Source organism: Pelobates fuscus, chromosome 1, assembly GCF_036172605.1.
Source record: "Pelobates fuscus isolate aPelFus1 chromosome 1, aPelFus1.pri, whole genome shotgun sequence".
Taxonomy (NCBI): Eukaryota; Metazoa; Chordata; class Amphibia; order Anura; family Pelobatidae; genus Pelobates; species Pelobates fuscus.
In genome coordinates, this window is record NC_086317.1 from 478,646,150 (window position 1) to 478,663,505 (window position 17,356).

The 17,356-nt window shown below is 48.1% G+C and overlaps 1 protein-coding gene across 1 annotated transcript in view; it reads left to right on the forward strand.

Moving 5' to 3' along the window:
- The first annotated feature begins 1,891 nt into the window (after positions 1-1,891).
- Positions 1,892-17,356, forward strand: part of EMSY (EMSY transcriptional repressor, BRCA2 interacting) — a 60,906-nt gene continuing 45,441 nt past the window's right edge. The window contains exons 1-2 of the mRNA XM_063432307.1: positions 1,892-1,931; positions 3,406-3,496. Coding sequence (XP_063288377.1) covers positions 3,427-3,496 — 70 coding nt within the window. The 5' untranslated portion in view covers positions 1,892-1,931; positions 3,406-3,426. The remainder of the gene's footprint in view (positions 1,932-3,405; positions 3,497-17,356) is intronic.

Genomic DNA, 17,356 nt, shown 5'->3' on the forward strand with positions numbered 1-17,356 from the left:
CTCCGCTCTGTGCCCGGTGGCCGCGGTGCACTTACCAACCTGGAATTCGACTGGAATCCTACTGCCCATATGGCGACTATACACCGGTCACTGAAATCTGCTATTTTTGTGTATAGACCCCAAAATTGAATTTCAGAAATTAGAGAAATTCCCCAATTCCACTATATTTCACGTTCGGCTATTTCCTGCCTGCTAACTGCCCCGCTTTCGGCAGGACAGTCCTGATTTTGGGGTGCTGTCATCCCTCAAGCCTCCTGTAGCGGAGTGCAATATAAGAATCCACGATCTCCGCTGGTATAACAGGTAAATCCACAGTCAGCGCTGAAAAGTAACAATAAATCCAGAATGTAGCGCTTATATGACAAAAAAAAAGTATTATTCACTTTTTAGAATTTTGGAGCAAACAAGCGCTGGTTCCATTATTACTCAGCGCTGAAAAGTAAGGCAATATCCCCAATCCTCCCAATAACCGGACGAAACACAGTCTGGGAGTCAACTAGCAGCTTTATTCAGAACTTCCAGTATTTATGCAAGTCCCCATGCAAGGGGTTTCCTTACTGACAAAGCAGGGGTGATACAGTAAGGGACTACATGGGGGACTTAACATTTGGTACATTTCTCCCATTAGGCACCGCTGCACGAGAGGGATACTCCCACTGAAATATACTGTTAAGTGGATTATCTCCTCGTGCAGCAGAACCGACATTTTACTTTAAAATCCATAACTTGAACAATATTCGATTGTTTGGCACGAACAACCGTTCGGTAGATAGCTGGGGTCTGCGGGTACGTTTCGTGGAAATACCGCTCAGATCCCAGCTAAACTAACCGAACGCCATACGAAATACACTTATCTATTTAATTTGTATAAAAAGTACCGAACGTCAATGGGTCTCCTAATAGAAGGAGACCAGAGCTCCCGAACCGCCTGGAAGTGCAGCGGTGTTCGTGCCGTCGAGTAGCCGTTTTTGGTTCCATGCACTCGACGACCAAACACCGCTGGGGGAGACAAAGGATTCAAGATGGCCGACCGCCGCGTGGTCGGTAGCCGAACGACGTCCACCTAAGAATCCACTTAATTACCAATTGCAACAATGTTGCAACCGGGTAATTGGTGCCACACGCCTCTAAGTGTGTGGGCTTGCGTTCGGTACCTAATTCGTTTCACGAACAGCCGTTAAAGTGGCGGTTCGTGAAACGACCATTCAAATGCTAGCGGCTTTCGGCTGCTAGCATGGGAATACCATAGACAACATGCAATCATACATTTACCGACAGAATACACAATACATATAATTACAATATACTAGCAGTTTGTAGGATAACCTTTAGGGAACGATTTCCATAGTCTGAAGTGGCTAGGTTTGCCACACCTCCTCCCACTGCTCCGAGTTGAAGAGCCGGTGTGGCGGGAGGGGGGCTATCCCATTGTACAGCGCTACGGAATCTGATGGCGCTATATAAATAATACAATAATAATAATTACAGGAAGCGGTTTATTCACTAATATCCACAATGCCGCAGAGTTAAAGCCAGAATTCAGAATAAAACAGATGCGCTCGGGCTATAGCGGAGTTGGAGAATTAATTTAACCTAAGTTTTGCCATTAGGAATTCAAAGTTGGGAGTTAATAACTGTGTTAATGGATAACAAGCCCCTAGACTGCTGCTCCTCCTGTGGCCTCCAGGGGTCGCTGTAGCTAAACATCACACTGAGATTGTCCCTCACCGGCCGCCGTCCCCGGATTGCTATACGTACTTTCTGCGCTAAACGTTACGTTCTGTCGTCACTACCCTCCAACCAACCAGCAACGAGAACTACAACTCCCGGCCTGCTCCTGCGCATGCGCGATGCCCCCGGCGCGCCATCTTGACAGCGGGAGCCGCAATCAAACAGACGGGATCTGCGCTGGCCGAGACCTTCCCCGGGAGGTGGGTGTGAGCTCGGTAACCGGGAGACCGACCCCCCCGCCAGGCCGGCGCCGCCCACACCCGGGGCTTCCCCCCACCACAGCCACGACCCCCCCTCCTCCATACTGCCCCCCCATTGTTATCATAACACTACCACTATCCCCACCATAACACTACCACTCCCACTATCCCCACCATAACACTACCACTCCCACTATCCCCACCATAACACTCCCACTATCCCCACCATAACACTCCCACTATCCCCAGCCATAACACTCCCACTATCCCCACCATAACACTCCCACTATCCCCATCATAACACTACCACTCCCACTATCCCCATCATAACACTACCACTCCCACTATCCTCCCCATAACACTCCCACTATCCCCACCATAACACTCCCACTATCCCCACCATAACACTCCCACTATCCCCATCATAACACTACCACTCCCACTATCCCCATCATAACACTACCACTCCCACTATCCTCCCCATAACACTCCCACTATCCCCATCATAACACTACCACTCCCGCTGTCATCCTCATAACACTACCACTCCCGCTGTCATCCTCATAACACTACCACTCCCGCTGTCATCCTCAACTCCCGCTGTCATCCTCATAACACTACCACTCCCGCTATCATCCTCATAACACTACCACTCTCCTCTTGATAACACTGCCACTCCCACTATCCTCATTATCATAATAATCCCACTATCATCATAACACTACCACTCCCACTCTCCTCAGCTCATACGGCTCCTCATTGTTATCATAACACTACTACTCCCACTACCCTCAGCCTCTCATTTTTATAACACTGCCACTCCTACTATCCTGTTGGTATCCTCAGACTGCCACTCCCAAAATTCTTATCTCATACAGCCCTGCCCCTTTAATGTTTTTTTCTCCTTGCAACTCCCACTATCCTCAGCTTATATTAATCTTACTGTATTACATCATGTATATAAAACATAATTCCCACTATCCTAAGTTCATACTACCCTGCCCTGTGTCCCTCTTACTGTATACAACATAATTTATATAAAACGCTGAAACTTCCCTGCCCCCTCTTGTGCTGTGTCAGTTCCAGGCTGCACACTATAACTGCAACTCCCACTATCCTGAGCTAATGATACATTTCCCCTGCTCTTCCAGTTATGGTAAACAATACATGGCTGGGGCTGCTCATTCCTTCTCCATGGATTACATGTTCAGGCATCAAACACTCCCATCATCCCTTCATGTCCTCTTTGTCTCCAATGATTCCAATTCCTATAGCAACACATTGGATAATTAAGGCTTTCCGTTGATGCCGCAGTATAGGACATTTAAGGAATTGCCCTTTCTATTCCCTCTGCTTTCTGGTGTTTACATTGATATGGAAGCTGGGGCCGGATTCCATCACAATGAACTAAGGATTGAGTGTGGTTTAACAATAGACGCTGCTTGTGTTTATAAAATCTGGCTTTGTCTTGCAGGGAGGGCGCTCTGACGTCAAGATGCCTGTGGTGTGGCCAACTCTCCTTGACTTCAGCAGAGATGAATGCAAAAGGATTCTTCGCAAGCTGGGTATTTTTACATATTTATTTTCTTAACATGAGAAACAAACTTCTGCAGGCTCTGCCTCTCGTGATTTTGAGACAGCCCAAGCATCATGGGAGTAGTAGTCCACAATATCTGGAGTGCCTAAAGTTTTTTGTTGATGTTTCACATCGCTCTCCCTCCAGCTGGCCCTGGGTAATGCTTACTGCAAGCCCCACCCACTTGCATAATCACATGACTGGCCATCCATTGTACTGATTGACCAGTGGTAGGCAACCTTTGGCACTCCAGATGATGTGGTCTACATCTCCCATGATGCTTTGCCAGAACATTATGGGAGATAGTCCAAAACATCGAAAGTACCGAAGGTTGCCAACCCCTCTGTGTTAGGCTGTCTGTGTTTCCATTTCTGATAATTGAGTGAAAGTACATATTTGAACAGCGCTTGTGTCACGGTTTGTTTTCACTTTTATTAAATGTGTTCGATGAGTCCCCACAGTTATTGAGAATATTGATACATTTTATTAATAACGCAAACGTTTCCCAGGGCTATGCTAGGCTACCCAAAAAAATAAATCCTAAATAACGGCCAATGACCTGCAAATCCACGCTTTATCCTTAGCAGAACAGTGCAACATCTCGAGCCAAGCTGATCTCCCGGTCACCGTTTTATTATATGACTGTAATCTCATTTAGCTTATTCATAGCCGGAGTGTGGCAGAATCCTTAGACTTGCTTAGATCCACGGGTAATTGTCATGTCTTGGGTTACACAGGAATTCAAGCAAGTCGTTTGGCGTGTGTGTGTTTTTATTTTGATTCTTTGACAAACACACACCCACCTACGTATCTTATGAATGGTTCAATTACAGGCTCCTATGCCACCTAGTGGTTTTTCTGATTCTCTGCGAGTGCAGATCGTACAGCATGCAGTTCTTGCTTTGTGCCCACTAAATACATTTGTTACCATAAGCTATGTTGCTTTGTTTTCATTCTTCCACAAAAAGGATTCATTTTGATAAGGCGAAGATCTCACCTCACTATAAAGAACATGTAAAAGTTAGCTATGATTTGCGCTTATTCTTTCTCTCTGATGTTTATTTTTGGGCAGTTAATAAATATTGTCTTGATTTTCGTTAATGGAGTAAATAGGCGTAATATAGTGATATAGTGATTTATATTCATGTAGAGAATAACAATCGCCAACAATTCACAGAACGGCATTAGAACAGATCACCGTAGCTGGTTACCTTCCTGTTTTCTCGTTTGTCCATAAATGGCTGTTTTGATGTAACGTTTACGGAGAGTTATTTGGTTTAGTGATTCATTCATTCCATTTCAGGCCCGGCCTCTGTTTGCCGAGGGCATTACACCTCTCCTACTAGTGCAGTGTCAAAGTCCAGCGTATGGAGCCTGCTCAGCTCACGTTGGAGCAGACAGCAGCCATACTTCCCTAGAGTTTAGGAGACAGTGACAATAGCTGGGAGCCAGGCCAAACCTGCATTCATTGACATACAGTCCATTAGCCCATCATACACATAAACATGCAGAACGTGCCAATCTCTAACCTATACAGTCAATCACGGACACAGACATGACTAGTCAAACAAACACACTCGCACGTTTAATTATCTCCTAGCGCTTTCTGTTCACCTTCATTGGCCGTGAAGCTGCTCTGTCCCTGCAGTGTCTGCGTCATGCTGTAGCAGAGGCAGCTCTTGCTCTCCCGAGCTCTGTATTCAGTCAGCGTACTGTGTGTGTGACATTATGTAACTTGAGTTGACATGGGGACAGACTTTCCTCCCTAGGTCCCATTTCTCTGTTGCCATGGTGACCCCTCCTTGTATTTGTAGATTCCAATACCGCTGTAGAGGGATACTCTCCACGTTAAAGCAGGACAATGCTTTGTTTAGTTACATTGTCTGTGATTGTCACTCGGATGAATTGTCGTACAGTGTATATCAGGCCTCCAATTTAGTGCATCAGTCCTCTGGCTGGCTGTGCATAATAAGAGTAGTCTAACGCCAGCTGGTGGTTGCTTCGTGCCGTCTCATTCTGTTCAGGTCTTCAGTCGCTCACTGTGTCTGTTCAGCTTTTCTGTGCTGTCAGGGTTATTAACTAAGCTCAGGATTATATTGTGTTAAAATCTTAATAGCAAGATGAGGGCAAATATAGCACCTATGGAGACATTCCAACTGAGCTATAGTCAAAGCATGACTATCCTCAATACTGCAATTCAGATTTTAATTCTGTACAATTTAAGGGAATAGCCAGGTGTGTGGGGCTGTCTCGATCTGTTTGGGTGCTCTGTGCTACGTGAGACTGTCTTGCTCTGTTTGGGTGCTCTGTGCTACGTGAGACTGTCTTGCTCTGTTTGGGTGCTCTGTGCTACGTGAGGCTGTCTCGCTCTGTTTGGGTGCTCTGTGCCACGTGAGGCTGTCTCGCTCTGTTTGGGTGCTCTGTGCCACATGAGGCTGTCTCGCTCTGTTTGGGTGCTCTGTGCCACGTGAGGCTGTCTCGCTCTGTTTGGGTGCTCTGTGCCACGTGGGACTGTCTTGCTCTGTTTTTGGTGCTCTGTGCTATGTGAGACTGTCTCGCTCTGTTTGGGTGCTCTGTGCCACGTGAGGCTGTCTTGCTCTGTTTGGGTGCTCTGTGCTACGTGAGTGTAGCGGATTGGTACCGGGCTGTCCCACGACATGTATGAGAATAAGTGTATTTGGTCATATGGCTGGTTTAATGTGTATGTACATGTATAGAAAGCATGGTATCCGGGTATAATGACAGTTAAATGTATGTAAAGAATTGTATTCCTCTAGTTGTTCGGTAGAATCATTCAAATAAAACAAGGGAATGAAACTACCGAACAACCAGACCACCCAGGAATGAGTGTGCCTCCAATTACCGTTTGCAACAATGTTGCAAACAGGTAATTGGCAATCAGTGCAGTGTGGTCTTTGTCCTCTGGGTGGCCGCCATTCGGGAAACAAACACGTGGCGGCGGCCATCTTAAACTACCGAACAGCGGTGTTTTGCCGTCGAGTGTCTGGAACTAAAATCGGACACTTGACTAGGCAAACACCGCTGAGACCTCCATACTTCCAGAAATTCGTATAGAAACTACCGAATGACCCGCCGTTCGGTAGAAAGAACCCCACAAACAAGGGAATTCATTCAAACCCTCTCCAGGCTCTATAACACAGGCAATTCGCCTGTTTTCATTCCCTTGTTTGTGACCGACCGCAGGGCCAAAATGCATGGAACTGTTTTCGGATACTTTACCCATGCGGTCGGTCAAATCTTTGGAACCCCATATCTCACGAACCATTCATCCGAATGGGCTAATTTTTAAGTATGTTGGTCCCCCAGAATAGAGCTATCTGGGGATGTTGGATTTGTGGATGTACCCCAAGTATTTAGGGTACATCCAAAACTCGGGGAAAACTGTGTACACAATAAGGGGATTATGATGCTAGAGGAGGGGAGGAGATCTGTGGGAGGTTACTACTTAGAGATTGGATAATGTCTTAAGTGTTGGAACCTCCTCCCTTGCATGGGAGAGGGCTTTATAAGGAACTGTGGAATAAAGCTTGTCAGTCTACTCCTGAAACTGTGTGTCGTCCAGTTATTGGGATTGCGATGGGGATACTGCTGTATTACTTTACCTGCTGGAAACCTTGCCTATGGACTTAACATCACCTTGTTCCTGAGCCTCACTGGAATCTCTAGTGGAGAATAGCTGTGCAAGATCGGCTCTCCGCTACATTGGTTGGCAGCGCTGGGATCCAAACTCACAGAGGAACAAGCGTAAATGAAGTACGGATGGAGATTGATTTTTCTGCGCTAAAACGCTCCACGCTAAAGGACCTCCTAGAGGCAAGGGGTATACAAGCCAGCAATAAGAAGAAAGCAGTACTTGTTACAGAACTCATGGCAGAGTACAGAATGGAGGGCGATTCAGTTCCGGCACAGAGGGAGCCGGGAGGAACACCACAAGGATCGGAATTCCAGAGGCAGGTTCAGTTCAGGCTATCCTTTTATGGGGAAAACCCCCCAACAGAAATTGTTACCAGGACAATGGCCGAGGTACAAGAATTCATCCTAAGGACACAGGCACCAGAACAAAGCTCTGCAATTAATGTGCCACAGGAAGGTAAGCCTAAAATACCATACCAGGCTTTTAAAACATATGTGGAGGCAGAGGAAGATATAGACGCTTTCCTGCAAGACTTTGAAAGACTGTGTGCACTGCATAAAATTAACGCAGAGGACTGGGTACCTATTTTGGCCGGAAGGTTAACCGGGAGGGCAGCAGAGGCATATCGGACTGTACCTAATGACGAAATAAGGAATTACAGTAAAGTGAAAGAAATTATACTCGCCAGGTATGCTATAACACCCGAGGCATACCGGCGGAGGTTCCGGGATCTAAAGAAAACAGAGAAGGACTCGCACGCAGAGTGGGCATGCCGATTACAGGGGGCAGCGCTCGGGTGGGTGCAAGCTAGCAAGGCACGTTCTATGGAGGATGTAATACAAATGTTGCTGATGGAGCAGTTCTATGAGGGAGTAACCAATGAGGTCCAGGAATGGGTAAGGGACAGAAACCCTACTTCCCTTACCGAGGCGGCTAGGAAAGCGGATGACTACCTGGATGCACGCAGGTCACAAAAACCTGCAGCTCCAAAAGCAACCTTTAAAACATTCGGGGGAAACAACTACACCCCAGCTCCACCGAGACCGCTACCACCACCTCCACCACCCGCTGCACAGCCCCGGTTCCGACAACCCACCGCTGGCCCCTGTCATCACTGCCAGAAGTGGGGACATTATAAAAGGGAATGCCCACAGCTACGGGACCGTTCCACCTGGATTCGTCCAGGCCCACCTCCACCCAGGGCGGCCGCAGCCCACCACTACCAGGACCTAGTCACCACCCCATATGGTTCCGCAGTCCCCATTACTACTGTGGAACAATGGGAGGTACTGCACGAGGCAGATCCGGTCCAGGCCAATGTGGATAATCTACGGCACCATCGACAGACGGTATATCTGAATGGTACAGCAGTCCGGGGATTACGAGATTCGGGAGCCACCATCACTTTGGTACAGAGCCACCTGATTTCAGATCAGGCAAAACTGAACAAAACTGTTGCCGTCCGGGTAGCTGGGGGAGCAGTGTACCGGCTACCTACAGCAAGGGTACATTTACATTGGGGAGCGGGGGCAGGGGAAGTGGAGGTGGGGTTGATGCCACATTTACCGGCGGAGGTTTTATTGGGGAACGATCTGGGGAGGCTCACTTCTGCTTTTGAGCCCCAGTCACCCACCACAGGAGAGGTCAACCCTGTAGTCACCCGACAACAGGCCCGCACCCAGGACCACAACACACTGCCGGAGGTCCAGGTAAGCAACCCTACCCCCCCTCTAGAATGTGTCCCCTGGGCTCCACCTAATGAATTTGTAGCTGAAGTCGCAACAGACCCCACGCTTCAGGTGTATAGGGACAAGGTTGGCACGGGTTCCCCCGGGGCGGAGGGAGAGAAGTTTATCTGGGATAAACAACTTTTATACAGGGAAACAACCAAACAGATTACGGGGTTAGACCCGATAGCGAGGAGACAATTAGTGGTACCACAGCGGTACCGGGCTGAATTACTCCGGATAGCGCATGATATTCCGCTATCCGGACATCTAGGGGTTAGTCGCACCAGGTACAGACTAACCCAGAGTTTCTTCTGGCCAGGGATTAGCCAGGAAGTACGCAGATATTGCTCGACTTGCGATACCTGCCAGAGAGTGGGAAAAAGGGGGGATCGCAGGAAGGCTAAACTTCACCCCTTACCCATAATAGAGGAACCTTTTAGCCGAATAGCGGTGGATCTGATAGGCCCCCTCAATAAAGTTAGCCCGTCAGGAAAACGGTATATTTTAACGGTCGTAGATTATGCCACCAGGTATCCAGAAGCAGTGGCTCTGACCAACATCCACGCTGAGACGGTCGCGGATGCCCTCATGCGGATATTCTCCCGGATGGGATTACCCAGGGAGATTATCTCGGATCAGGGTACCCAGTTTACCGCAGAATTCACCCAACACCTCTGGAGGATCTGTGGCATTAAGCCTATTATCAGCGCCCCTTACCACCCCCAGACGAACGGGCTCTGCGAACGATTCAATGGTACCTTGAAGCAGATGCTCCGAACCTTCGCAGAGACCCACAAGGACTGGGAACGATTCCTGCCGCACCTCCTATTTGCATACCGGGAGGTGCCGCAGGAATCCACAGGGTTCTCCCCGTTTGAATTATTGTTTGGAAGGAGGGTCCGAGGCCCATTGGATCTTATTAGAGAGCATTGGGAGGGAGACCGGAGCACAGATGGCACTCCCATCCTACCATATGTGTTGGCCTTTCGGGACCGCCTAGAAGCGTTGACCAAGACGGTACGGGAAAACCTTCAGGAGGCCCAGACCCGCCAGCGTACATGGTATGATCGGGGAGCCAGGGACCGTAGCTTTCAGGTCGGGCAGAAGGTACTAATTTTAAAACCTGTCCGACATGATAAGTTACAGGCCGCCTGGCAGGGCCCATATAAGGTGGTGGAGCAAAGATGCGATACCACCTATATTATCGGCCCCTGCACAGGGACTGGGGGGCGACGCATGCTCCATGTGAACATGCTGAAGCCCTACCACGAGCGTACTGAGGAGGTAACCGCCATCTGTGCCCCTAACACGGAAGAGTTTGACAGCTTACCCCTCCCCGATTTGCTGGGGGATGGGCAGCTGTCCGGAGATTTAGGGGAGGTTACGCTGGGAGATCGGCTGAGCCCACAGGAGCGGATCGAGGTACAGCAACTATTGGAAGAGAAACGCGACACGTTCTCTAATGTACCTGGATACACGCCTCTGGCAACTCACCGGGTCGAGACCCCAGGGCAACTACCCATGCGCCAGACGCCATACCGCATTCCAGAAGCGGTACGGGCAAACATGCGTAAGGAGATCGACGAAATGCTCCAACTGGGGGTGATTGAACCCTCAGACAGTCCTTGGGCATCTCCTGTAGTCCTCGTACCAAAGCGAGACGGTACGACCCGCTTCTGCGTGGACTATAGGAGATTGAACGAGAAGACTGTATCTGACGCCTATCCGATGCCCCGGATAGACGAGTTACTGGACAGAATGGCCAGGGGCCAATACCTCACCACTATTGACTTGTGTAAAGGGTATTGGCAAATCCCCCTGGCCCCAGACGCCATCCCGAAGTCGGCCTTTGTCACCCCATTTGGCTTGTACCAGTTTAAGGTCATGCCATTTGGGATGAAAAACGCCCCAGCCACCTTCCAAAGGATGGTGGATCGACTCCTAGATGGATTCCAGGACTATACATGTGCCTACCTGGACGATATTGCTATTTTTAGCAATACGTGGCAGGAACACTTAGCTCACATCGGAGCTGTACTAGATAGGATAAGGGAAGCAGGTCTGACCTTGAAGCCGGCCAAGTGTAGTATCGGCATGGCTGAGGTACAATACCTGGGACATAGAGTAGGGTGCGGTAAACAAAAACCCGAACCCGCCAAAGTAGAGGCTGTAGCCCAGTGGCCCACCCCTAGGACTAAGACCCAGGTTTTAGCGTTTCTAGGGACAGCAGGGTATTACCGGAAGTTTGTTCCCAATTATAGCGCCCTGGCCAAACCCCTCACTGACCTGACCCGTAAGAACCTTCCCCGCCAAGTAAACTGGACCCCGGAGTGTGAGCAGGCATTCCAACAATTGAAAAATGCACTGATAAATGCCCCTGTCTTGGCAGCTCCCAATCCAACTAAACGTTTTCTTGTTCACACAGACGCTTCTATGTTTGGATTGGGGGCAGTACTGAGTCAAGTCGGGGCCGATGGCGGGGAACATCCAGTGGCTTACATCAGTCGCAAACTGTTACCTCGAGAAGTAAGCTACGCCGCCATCGAAAAGGAATGCCTGGCTGTGGTGTGGGCCCTAAAGAAGCTACAACCCTATTTATATGGACAGCCCTTTTCCTTGCTCACGGATCACAACCCGTTAGTCTGGCTGAACCGGGTGGCTGGAGACAACGCCAGGCTGCTGCGCTGGAGTTTGGCGCTACAGCCTTTTGACTTTAATATCCAGTACCGGCCGGGTAAGCAGAATGGAAATGCTGACGGGTTGTCAAGACAAACTGACTTAGAGAAATGATCCGTGAGCCCCCGGACATCCCCAAGCCGATCCGTGTTGGATCAGACTGTGTATGCCGGCTTGTGGGCAAGGGGGAGCAGTGTAGCGGATTGGTACCGGGCTGTCCCACGACATGTATGAGAATAAGTGTATTTGGTCATATGGCTGGTTTAATGTGTATGTACATGTATAGAAAGCATGGTATCCGGGTATAATGACAGTTAAATGTATGTAAAGAATTGTATTCCTCTAGTTGTTCGGTAGAATCATTCAAATAAAACAAGGGAATGAAACTACCGAACAACCAGACCACCCAGGAATGAGTGTGCCTCCAATTACCGTTTGCAACAATGTTGCAAACAGGTAATTGGCAATCAGTGCAGTGTGGTCTTTGTCCTCTGGGTGGCCGCCATTCGGGAAACAAACACGTGGCGGCGGCCATCTTAAACTACCGAACAGCGGTGTTTTGCCGTCGAGTGTCTGGAACTAAAATCGGACACTTGACTAGGCAAACACCGCTGAGACCTCCATACTTCCAGAAATTCGTATAGAAACTACCGAATGACCCGCCGTTCGGTAGAAAGAACCCCACAAACAAGGGAATTCATTCAAACCCTCTCCAGGCTCTATAACACAGGCAATTCGCCTGTTTTCATTCCCTTGTTTGTGACCGACCGCAGGGCCAAAATGCATGGAACTGTTTTCGGATACTTTACCCATGCGGTCGGTCAAATCTTTGGAACCCCATATCTCACGAACCATTCATCCGAATGGGCTAATTTTTAAGTATGTTGGTCCCCCAGAATAGAGCTATCTGGGGATGTTGGATTTGTGGATGTACCCCAAGTATTTAGGGTACATCCAAAACTCGGGGAAAACTGTGTACACAATAAGGGGATTATGATGCTAGAGGAGGGGAGGAGATCTGTGGGAGGTTACTACTTAGAGATTGGATAATGTCTTAAGTGATAGAACCTCCTCCCTTACATGGGAGAGGGCTTTATAAGGAACTGTGGAATAAAGCTTGTCAGACTACTCCTGAAACTGTGTGTCGTCCAGTTATTGGGATTGCGATGGGGATACTGCTGTATTACTTTACCTGCTGGAAACCTTGCCTATGGACTTAACATCACCTTGTTCCTGAGCCTCACTGGAATCTCTAGTGGAGAATAGCTGTGCAAGATCGGCTCTCCGCTACAGTGAGGCTGTCTCGCTCTGTTTGGGTGCTCTGTGCCACGTGAGGCTGTCTCGCTCTGTTTGGGTGCTCTGTGCCACGTGAGGCTGTCTCGCTCTGTTTGGGTGCTCTGTGCCACGTGAGGCTGTCTCGCTCTGTTTGGGTGCTCTGTGCCACGTGAGGCTGTCTTGCTCTGTTTGGGTGCTCTGTGCCACGTGAGGCTGTCTTGCTCTGTTTGGGTGCTCTGTGCCACGTGAGGCTGTCTCGCTCTGTTTGGGTGCTCTGTGCCACGTGAGGCTGTATTGCTCTGTTTGGGTGCTCTGTGCCACGTGAGGCTGTCTCGCTCTGTTTGGGTGCTCTGCCACGTGAGGCTGTCTCGCTCTGTTTGGGTGCTCTGTGCCACGTGAGGCTGTATCGCTCTGTTTGGGTGCTCTGTGCCACGTGAGGCTGTATCGCTCTGTTTGGGTGCTCTGTGCCACGTGAGGCTGTCTCGCTCTGTTTGGGTGCTCTGTGCCACGTGAGGCTGTATCGCTCTGTTTGGGTGCTCTGTGCCACGTGAGGCTGTCTCGCTCTGTTTGGGTGATCTGTGCCACGTGAGGCTGTCTCGCTCTGTTTGGGTGATCTGTGCCACGTGAGGCTGTCTCGCTCTGTTTGGGTGATCTGTGCCACGTGAGGCTGTCTCGCTCTGTTTGGGTGCTCTGTGCCACGTGAGGCTGTCTCGCTCTGTTTGGGTGCTCTGTGCCACGTGAGGCTGTCTCGCTCTGTTTGGGTGCTCTGTGCCACGTGAGGCTGTCTCGCTCTGTTTGGGTGCTCTGTGCCACGTGAGAGTGTCTCGCTCTGTTTGGGTGCTCTGTGCCACGTGAGGCTGTCTCGCTCTGTTTGGGTGCTCTGTGCCACGTGAGGCTATCTTGCTCTGTTTGGGTGCTCTGTGCCACATGAGGCTGTCTCGCTCTGTTTAGGTGCTGTTTGCTTTATATGAGGCTTTCTCTCTGTTTAGGTGGTGTTTGCCTTATATAAGGCTGTCTCGCTTTGTTTAGGTGCCGTTTGCTTTATATAAGGCTGTCTCGCTCTGTTTAGTTTATATAAGGCTGTCTCGCTCTGTTTAGTTTATATAAGGCTGTCTCGCTCTGTTTAGTTTATATAAGGCTGTCTCGCTCTGTTTAGTTTATATAAGGCTGTCTCGCTCTGTTTAGTTTATATAAGGCTGTCTCGCTCTGTTTAGTTTATATAAGGCTGTCTCGCTCTGTTTAGTTTATATAAGGCTGTCTCGCTCTGTTTAGTTTATATAAGGCTGTCTCGCTCTGTTTAGTTTATATAAGGCTGTCTCGCTCTGTTTAGTTTATATAAGGCTGTCTCGCTCTCTGTTTAGGTGCCTTTTGCTTTGTATAAGGCTGTCTCGCTCTGTTTAGGTGCCGTTTGCTTTATATAAGGCTGTCTCGCTCTCTGTTTAGGTGCCGTTTGCTTTATATAAGGCTGTCTCGCTCTCTGTTTAGGTGCCTTTTGCTTTATATAAGGCTGTCTCGCTCTGTTTAGTTTATATAAGGCTGTCTCGCTCTGTCTAGTTTATATAAGGCTGTCTCGCTCTGTTTAGGTGCCGTTTGCTTTATATAAGGCTGTCTCGCTTTGTTTAGTTTATATATGGCTGTCTCGCTCTCTGTTTAGGTGCCGTTTGCTTTATATGTGGCTGTCTCGCTTTGTTTAGGTGCCCTTTGCTTTATATAAGGCTCTCTCGCTTTGTTTAGTTTATATAAGGCTGTCTCACTCTGTCTAGTTTATATAAGGATGTCTCGCTCTGTTTAGGTGCCGTTTGCTTTATATAAGGCGGTCTCGCTTTGTTTAGTTTATATAAGGCTGTCTCGCTCTGTTTAGGTGCCGTTTGCTTTATATAAGGCTGTCTCGCTTTGTTTAGTTTATATATGGCTGTCTCGCTCTCTGTTTAGGTGCCATTTGCTTTATATAAGGCTGTCTCGCTTTGTTTAGTTTATATAAGGCTGTTTCGCTCTCTGTTTAGGTGCCGTTTGCTTTATATAAGGCTCTCGCTTTGTTTAGTTTATATAAGGATGTCTCGCTCTGTTTAGGTGCCGTTTGCTTTATATAAGGCTGTCTCGCTTTGTTTAGTTTATATAAGGATGTTTTTCTGTCATATGGTGGCAGTCACATATGGGTTTTGCTCCTCCCTGTGGACAAGACTTTTAACAAGCTTATTAAAAAGGATCCTCCCCCTTTGGGTATAAAGGCTCAGACCGCAAAACCTACCCCAGTCTTCTTTCTTGTCCCGATAGGGATGGACAGGACTTCGTCGTTGGTGAGACACACAGGTTGCTGTCTGGGGGATCCGGTCCGAAAGCTGCCAGGGTGGTAAGCTGAGTGGCCCATGCTCCGTTTTCTTAATCGTTACGGAGCATACTGAGGTCTGTAATTTATGCCGAGAAAGTTTCCGGCAAATTCTTCCGGGAGGCGGAGCTCGCTCTGAGCAAGCGCACAGCGGTGGAACGCACGCCCGGGTGGTGTTTGCGTTCCACCTAAGCTTCCGGGTGCGCAAAGACGCATGCGCAAACGGAAGCTTAAAGAGATATTGCAAAAAAAAAAAAAAAAAAAACGCGAAAATTTGAATTTAAAAGCTGTGCTAGTACCCACTGACAGCATGATGCAGATCAGAAGAGGTACGCCGTGTCACCTGCCCCCCCACACGGCTCAGAGGTATTTTGAGGTAAGATTTACAGAAAATAGATCTTTACTTTGAAATACTTTCTGAAGGAGAAAATACTTTCTAAGGAGTATCCGTTTAATTTTTTCAGATATGTCTAGTCCACCTGAGATGGATAAAGAGAAACTAACTCCCACGCCTAGAAAGGCTACAGTGAAGTCCAAACATATTGTTTGCAGCGAATGTGCAACTCCCCTCCCAGACGGGTCTAGGAAGAAAATATGCAGTCTGTGTACTGCAAACTCGTTGGAAAGAGAGAAGCAAAAGGATATGCAATCTTTCCTATCCTGGTTCCAGGAGAGTTTGTCCCAGACCTTGGACACGATTAAGGATTCTAAGAGGGTAGAAGCCCCCAGTCAACGAAAGATCAATAAAAGAAAAAGAGATTCCTCATCTGGATCATCTTCAGGGGAATGTTCTTCTTCTGTCGAATCAGAAGATTCGGGTTCCTCATCCAGTGAACCAGTGGGTTTTCCATCAGAGGCAATCCGTAAATTTGTTAAAGAAGTGAATCTGACCATCCTACCTCAGGGAGCAGAAAATCCTAAGAGAGGTTTTTTTGTACAACAGAGCCTAGTTGATTCTATTTTTAGGGAATGGAAAAACCCGGAAAAACGTGCCTTTATTTCCAGACACTTCAAGGACATCTTTAAGCTGGCTAGCGACGTTATGTGGGAAGATCTCCCAAAAGTTGATGTTCAGGTGGCACAGATTGCCAAGAGAACCACGATCCCTATTGGAGAAACTGCAGCATTGAAAAATCCCATGGATAAGAGAGCCGAAACCTCGTGTAGGCGAGCTTATCAGACAGCCGGTTTCCAATGTAAAGCCCTTCTGGCAGGGGCAGCAGCAGCCAGAGCGAATGAAGTTTGGCTAAATCTAGTACAAGAAAATTTTTCATCTGGCCAGGTCGTTGATCTTAGTCACATGTTTCAGAACATGCATTTTGCGAATGAATTCCTTTTGGATATGTCAGTAGAAGTGATAAAATTGGCCTCCAGGATCATGGGTTTGACTTCGGTGGCAAGACGTGCCCTATGGTTGAGGTCTTGGTCGGCAGATACGGCGTCCAAGGCAGTCCTTTGTGAACTTCCTCTGGAAAAGGCTAAATTGTTCGGCGCTCCCTTAGAGGAAATCATACGTCAGATGTCTGAAACCAAGAAGGCACTTCCTCAGGATCGAAAAATTTCCTGGAGAGCAGGCTACAGGAATTATCAATCCAGGGGTAGACGACCCTTTCAGGAAAGACCACACTATTTTCAAAGAAAAGAAAAAAACCGAAAATTTGAACAGAGTAACGAAGTCAAGAGAAGCTTCAGAGACAAAGGGAAGCGTTTTTGACGCCAGAGGTGTAGGAGGACGACTCCAATATTTTTTACCGACATGGGAACAGACCACAAAGGATCCTTGGGTTCTAAGGATTATCCGAAAGGGACACAAGATTGTTTTTCTGGAAAAGCCAAGATCAAGGTTTCTACTTTCATCCTACCAGTCCAGAAAGAAATCTCGAGCTCTAGATTGTCAGACCAGGATGCTTCTTCACAAAAGGGTAATAGAAAGAGTGCCACAGAAACGGGAATTTCGAGGAGTCTATTCAAGACTGTTTCTCGTTCCAAAACCAGACCACTCATTTCAGCCCATTCTGGATCTGAAGAGGATAAATCAGTTTATCCCTTATCACAGATTCCGTATGGAATCAATCGCATCAATTTTTCCCCTATTGCAAAACGGAGACGTTATGGTAAAAATCGACTTAAAGGATGCCTATCTACATGTGCCGATAGCCACTACTTCAAGGAAATATCTAAGATTTG